This window comes from Penaeus vannamei, unplaced genomic scaffold, assembly GCF_042767895.1.
Source record: "Penaeus vannamei isolate JL-2024 unplaced genomic scaffold, ASM4276789v1 unanchor4815, whole genome shotgun sequence".
Taxonomy (NCBI): Eukaryota; Metazoa; Arthropoda; class Malacostraca; order Decapoda; family Penaeidae; genus Penaeus; species Penaeus vannamei.
In genome coordinates, this window is record NW_027217794.1 from 1 (window position 1) to 7500 (window position 7500).

Here is a 7500-nt window from a genome sequence, read left to right on the forward strand (position 1 = left end):
TTTTTGATTAAAAAACAACTACGCACACAAATACACACAAATACACACAAACACACACACATAAACACACACACACACACATAAACACACACACACACACACACACACATTCATACAAACCCAAGTCTTTCACGCCCATAACCTCGCCTTGAAAATATGTCTGTGCTCTTCCTTTGACCGAAGTTCCCCCAGATATCTCTGGAAGTTTCTCGAAGTCCTTTTTCGAAGTCTCCCCCCCCCCCCCACCCAGCGCCGTAGGATGGGGGTCCCGGGCAGCTGACAATGGCAAAGGCCCCGGATGTGGTGGAGTCTCCTGGGATGACTTTGCATGTTTTGTCGAGAGCGACTCTTCATACATTTTTCTAATATAAATCTTAATTTTAAAAGAATCAGAATAATAACAAAAAAGCTCTTTAAAAACAAGGCATAATAAGGCTTTTCATTTTCCCCATTTTTGTTTCTTTTTCTTTTTTTCGCATATATATATATATATATATATATATATATATATATATATATATATATATATATACATATATATACATATATATATATATATATATATATATATATATATATATATATATATATATATATATATATATATATATATATATATATATATATACCAGGCCGAACAGCCTTTAGTTCCCCTCGCAGGCTGGCTTCCGGCTCCTCACAGCTCAGAATCCTTGTACTGCATGTTATGCTGCCAAAGATGCTGTGTACAACCCCACAAGATTATTTCTTAGGCTGTTTTGGTTGGTGTTGGCTCGTAGTCGCTGTCTCAAGGTTCTGTGGGAAGGAACTGTCGTAATCTGCTGATGATTAAAAAAAAATGTGTATTAATGTGTGTGTATGTATATATATGGGAATATATATGTACAAGCCTGGACTATGCTCGTGGCGTCGGTAGTGCTGACGTCATCATGGCGTTCGTATTTTTTTTTTTTCTTTTTTTTCGATTGGTTTTATTTTGCTGCTGCTTTCTCTTTCTCTGCCTCTGTCTCTGTCTGTCTGTCTCTGACTCTATCTCTGTCTGTCACACTCTTCCTCTCTTTCTCTATCCCCCCCTCTCTCTGTATCTATCTATTTATCTACTTATCTTTCTCTCTCTCTCTCTCTCTCTCTCTCTCTCTCTCTCTCTCTCTCTCTCTCTCTCTCTCTATATATATATATATATATATATATATATATATATATATATATATATATATATATATATATATATATATATATATATATATATATATACATATATATATCCTTTTCTATATCTCTTTCTTTCACATCCCATTCTCTCTCTCTCATCCCTCCTACCCTCTTTCGCCTTCCCTATCGCTTCCCTCCTCCCTCCCCCTTTCTCTTCCTCTCCTTCTCTCTCTCACTCTCCCAAGCCAAGACGAGATCACAAAGCCACCCGTCTGCCCGTACGAACAGAGCTTATCTTATGACGCTTCTGTGCCGTTGTGAAAGGGACACACAAGCCTCTTTTGCCGTCCAGTGTAACAAGCCAAAGTAAAGTGTGTTGTTTCGCAAGCTGCCGTCTTATAAAGCTTGGTATTAGCGTCATACACACACTCGTGACTGTCGTAGGTCGCTCCTTGTGTCGGTGTTTCATGTTGGTATTCAATCTGGTTTATTGATTTTCCTTTTTATTTTATGATGTGTGGTGTGATTGGTATTAAGATATTAAGATACTAGTATTATTGATCTCGTTATTTCATTTGGATTTGTGGTTCTGTCATTTCCATCATTGTTAATATTATTGTCCTTCGGTGATTTTCATTTTCAATTTTGTCTTATTATTTGTATTCTATTGCAATTATTATTACTATTATTATCATTATTATTATTATTTTCTATTAAAATCGGTCATCTATATATTTCTTATCATTAACATTATTATCCTCATCCTTTTATGTATTTTACCCTCATCCTTATTACCATCACGATCATTTTCATTATCATTACCAATTTTAACCGTCTGATTTCTTTGCTCTCTCTCTCCTCTCTCTCTCTCTCTCTCTCTCTCTCTCTCTCTCTCTCTCTCTCTCTCTCTCTCTCTCTCTCTCTCTCTCTCTCTCTCTCTCTCTCTGTATATATATATATATATATATATATATATATATATATATATATATATATATATATATATATATATATTTGTATGTATATGTATGTTTTATGTGTATACATATATATTTATGTCGATCGTTCTCCCCCTCTCTCTTTCTCTCTCACGCTTTCTTCTTCATTTCATACATTTCCCAAGTCATAAACCTGATGTTTATGTTTTTGAGTTATCATGATATTCTCTTTATTTAGGAATTTGCTTATCTGTTTATTTCACTTCAGAGAACTCAACAAATAATTTCTTTCATTAATTATTCACACTACCAATAGTATGTTTAATTTGTTCATATCATATCACTATTTCAATAAATAATTTTCAAAAGAATTGACAGTCATATCATATTTCAGAAAAGCAAGGAATAGAATTGATAGATATGCAAAAATGAAACAAGAAAAAATATATATACACCCAACCAAGTAGCCATAATTCTGATAGACAGTAGATAATTATCCTCAATAAATTTTGTATTTTCTTATATTAAATGTATAAGCTTGTGGAAAAGCAAATAAACTGTCCTGTACCGATAAAAGTAAAGAGTAGAATTCTTTAAAAATGCATTATTTTTTCACTGATTATGCTATATGCTTCATTGATAATTAGAATATCTTAAGACTAAATTCTAAAGTAACTAAAGACATATTGAGAATAAACTGTTGATCGTAAGATGTAAAAGATAAACATGTGATCATCTTGCAGAGTAGCAATATTGCATGTGCATATCGCTATTATGCTATCTGAATAGTAGCTGATGATAAAATTAGGAAATTCATTTACATTTTAGCATTACGTACACTTATCTTCACTTTCCAAGGACAAAATTTGCATATCTTTGAGGAGTTTATTTAATTGCCATTCTTAACTCATGCCATATACAGAAAGGATAGTGTGAATAAAATATCATACAGAGAAATATTCATGTACTAAATATTTCTTTTTTTCCTCCTCCCTTTCTATCTCCTCTTTCCTCCTCCTTCATCCTTAACTTCATCCCTCGTCTCACTCTTCCCTTTTTTCTCCTTTTTCCATTTCCTTCTCCCCTTCCCGTTTCCCTCTTTCTACCTCCTTTCCGCATCTCTCTCTCCTTTCTTGTTCCCTCCTCCCTCTTCTCCTTTTCCCTCCTTCCCATCCTCTCTTCCCCCTCCATCCTCTCCCTCATCATCCACCCCCTACCTCTTCCTCCTCCCTCTCCTTCCTCTCTTCCTCCTCCCTTCCACCTCCCCACCCTCTCCCCCTCTCTCCACCCTCCTCCTCCACCCTCTACCTCTTCCTCTTCCCTCTCCTTCCTCTCTTCCTCCTCCCTTCCACCTCCCCACCCTCTCCCCTTCTCTCCACCCTCCCCCTCGTCTCCCTCACCCCTTCAGACTCCGCCATGTACGCCCACTATGTATTTGGCACGATGGACCAGGATGGCTCTGGCACTATCACCTTCGGAGACTTCATCATGGGCCTCTCCGTGCTCCTGAAGGGGACGCTGCAGGAGAGAGTCAACTGGATCTTCAAGTAAGTGGTGCTGATCATGGTAATAAAGGGGGTAATGGTAATAAGGTGGTTAGGGAGAAAATGGCACTGTGGTTGATAGTAATAATGAGTAATAGTAGTAGGAGTAATAGTGATAATGGTAGTGAAATGAATAATTTTACTTATAATGATTATAATGGTAATGATGATAGTTATTAGAATAATAATAATAGTTATAATTAATATTATTATTATGATTATTATTTTGGTAAGCAGAACTGTAATATATATGGTAATGATAATGATAATGATGATGCTCTAAAAACCCTAGTTACTATTGATAGAAATAGTGTAATGATTATAATTCATAATACTGGTGCAGTGCTTTAAAATGGAGATAACTGTTAAGGTCTAAGCAATAAATATGATAATTACGCAGTTATGGAAAGTCAAGATATTGCTTTAATTCGCTATAAGGATGACAGTTTAGTTATTTGTAAGAATGAGATAATGACGCAGGTTGTGATGATAATTATGGTGTAGTTAGTAGCTGTACATTAACAATAAAGATAATAATAAGATCAATCATCATAATCTTCATCAAGATCATAATCATGATACTAGCAGCAGTAGTAGTAGTTGTTGTAGTAATAGACATGATGATAATAACGATAATGATAATATAGCCACTTGTAATGATGACATAGTTTTTGGTTATAACAATAATAGTGATAGAATGATATATGATATAATGACACTGAAGATAGGGTTATGTATCACGAAGCAATTCGAAATAACAGTAGTAGTGAACATACGAATACCATGGATAATACTACGGAAAATAGTAGTATTGCAAGTACTGATAAATGTGATGGTAATGATAACCTACTGTCCATATTGGTATTCATGATGGTTATGCTTCTGTTGCAGAGGATGGTAATAATAATAATGATAATGGTAATAGCAATGAAAATAAAATAAATCAATCATGGATGCTCGAGATAATGACAGTAATAATAATAATAATAATAATAATAATAATAATAATAATAATAATAATAATAATAATAATAATAATAATAATAATAATAATGAAAATAATGATAATAATAGTAGTAATATAAACAATAATAATGATAATGATAATAATAATAACAATAATGATTGCAACAATGATAATAATAACAATTATAATAATAATAAAATTATTGAAAAATATTAATGATGAAGATAATGATTATAAGAAAAGGTAATGACGATGAAAACAATACATCTCGAAACCAACACGATCATCATATCGATCACCAATCTAAAAAAACTAAAAAATAAAAAATAAATAAATAAATAAAAAAAATCTTCCATTCCTTCACCCTAATCCTGTGACATCCTCCAACAGCCTGTATGACATCAACAACGATGGCTACATCACACGGGAAGAGCTGATTGACATCGTGACCTCCATCTATGACCTCATGGGCGACCAGGCCAACCCCTGCGTGGATGACAGTACGGCCGTGGACCATGTCGATAAGGTCTTCCAGGTGAGAGGGGCCGGGGATTGGGCAGGTGGGGTTTGGTGGGGGTATGTGGGGGGTGGAGAGGAGGAGGTGGGGTATGTGGGGGGTAGAGAGGGGGATGTGGGGTTTGGTGGGGGTATGTGGGGGGAGGTGGAGAGGAAGGGGGGTTGGTGTGGAGTAGGGATGGAGAGCAGGGGGATTGGGGGGTGGAGAGGGGGAGGTGGGGTTTGGTGGGTGGGTGTGGGGGTGGAGAGGGCGAGTTGGCTTTGATGGGGGTATGTGGGGGTGGAGAGGAAGGGGGGTTGGGGAGATGGAGAGGAGGGGGGGTTGAGGAGGTGTGGTTTGATGGAGGTATGTGGGGGTAGGGAGGGGGAGGTAGGGTTTGGTGTGGAGTAGGGATGGAGAGGAGGAAGGTTGGGGAGGTGGGGTTTCATTGGGGTATGTGGGGGTGTGTGGTAAGAGAATTGGGTTTTGGGGGGGGGTTAGGGTGGTAGAATAGGGAGGGTGGGGGAGGCGTGTTCTGGCGGTGGGCTTGTGGTGGGTAGAGAGCCCAAGGAAAGTGGGTTTTGGTAGATGGGGGCGCGGGGGGGGGGGGGGATAGACAGTTTAGCGGCAGGAAAACTCTGGGTTGAAGAAGGATAAAGAGGTTGGCAAAAGGTTTCGCTTGGGTTTTGGCGAGGTTGTCAGTTGTAAGTGGTTGGGGTATAGGAGTTAAAAGTAAAATAGTGGGGTAGAGAGATTGGGGAAGTGATTTTTGGTGGGGGGAGGGGGGTTATGGAGTCATGCTTTAGGGGGGGGGGTGGAAAAAAGTTGTGTGGTGGGAGGGGGGGGAGGTGTGAGCTGTGGCTGAGGTTGTAGTTATAGTAGGGCTTCTGAGAGGTTGAAGGTGGGAGTGGGGGGGGGGGCTGTTTGAGTTTGCTATTTTGTGACTTTTATTTAACTTATGTCAACTCACTTCTTCTCATTTTGGGCATTTATCATTTTCTTCGTACTTCGTTTTATTCATCTCCTTCTGAATCTGCTTCTGGTCTCTCTCTCTCTCTCTTGTAAAGAAATTCCAAATACATTTATTATTTCCTTCAGGTTTATTCGCAAATGGATTTTAGGATTGAAACTTATAATAACCTTATTTCTCACATCATAATTTCCTAGCCCATTTAACGAAATTCGAGTAAGGTTTTCACTTTTTTTTTCTTTTACAGAAACTCGACTTGAACAAAGATGGCGTCGTGACTATGGACGAGTTTATGGAATATTGTTCAAAGGTAAGCAATTCGAGTTTCTTTTTTCTTTTTTCTTTTTTTTAATACTAACACCCACTCCCCAGCTGATGATGAAGCTTTTGTTGTTGTTGCTTCCTTGCTTGTGATACCAGTCTCCATCGCCTCTGGTATTATTCTGAATACTCATGTATTTCTGACGAAGATATATTCGAAACCGGTCAAATACATCTCTTGTATTGCGAAGATATTCATTCTCATTCATACCTTTATACATTTGGCAATATGAATACGGTTAATTGCTCTTAATATGTTCATAGTATGGTTATTGCCTATTGCAGTATTAGGAGGAGAGTTCCTATTGATTGTCTAATGTTACTGCCTGATCTTTAATTTGCCGCGATATTGTAATTTCCTTTAGTGTAATAACATGCTTTGATATGAATTATTTCGTGTAATATCATGCGGTAATTCATATATCATTTGCTGTAAAACTATATCTGTAATGTATGCATTAATCATCATAACACTATAATGCAATGAATATATCCTTTGCCGTAATACAATGTTGTAATATCTAAACCACAGCCGTAGTAAAAATATCATGTATAAATCTGATTACAAAACCACCCTCTTCTCTCTTTTCAGAACGAGAATGTGATCCAATCTCTCAACATATTTGACGAGATCCATTAACAGAAGGAAGGAGAACCCATTTTTGGCCACGTTGTTCTTTTTTTATTTTTTTTTTTTTATCTACTCGACGTCCTTCTCATCGCAGTAAGGATAGCGAAGCGTTTGGCGATTCACGATGATGATTAAAACTCGTCGAATATTTCTCTTGGTCGATGGTCGAGTGTGCCGAGCCTCGTCGACGCCAGCAGAGGGTCGAGGGTTCGCCTTTTGGAAGCCTCGGCGACGATCGTGAGACACGTGGGTGGCCCTTCGAGGCGAGGAGAATGATGCTGGGACGGAGATGGGAGAGGAACGGAGGCTGGGGATGGGCGTCCTCGCGAGGGGAGCTCAGGGGCGGCGGGGAATTCAAAAGCTGGGTCCTCGCTCACTCGTCTACGTTCCCTGTTTCCCTCCTCCTCCTCCTCCTCCTCCTGCCCAGGTCCCAACGTAGCTGAAAGGGCTACGATATTCTGGAGAAATATTTTCCCTGTGT

General features: G+C 38.2%; 1 protein-coding gene across 1 annotated transcript in view; it reads left to right on the forward strand.

Annotated features, from left to right (window-relative positions):
- Positions 1-3498: 3498 nt before the first annotated feature.
- Positions 3499-7500, forward strand: part of LOC113827156 (Kv channel-interacting protein 4) — a 5067-nt gene continuing 1065 nt past the window's right edge. The window contains exons 1-4 of the mRNA XM_070120361.1: positions 3499-3637; positions 4992-5136; positions 6315-6377; positions 6981-7500. The exon at positions 6981-7500 is cut by the window's right edge and continues 1065 nt beyond it. Coding sequence (XP_069976462.1) covers positions 3507-3637; positions 4992-5136; positions 6315-6377; positions 6981-7028 — 387 coding nt within the window. The 5' untranslated portion in view covers positions 3499-3506 and the 3' untranslated portion in view covers positions 7029-7500. The remainder of the gene's footprint in view (positions 3638-4991; positions 5137-6314; positions 6378-6980) is intronic.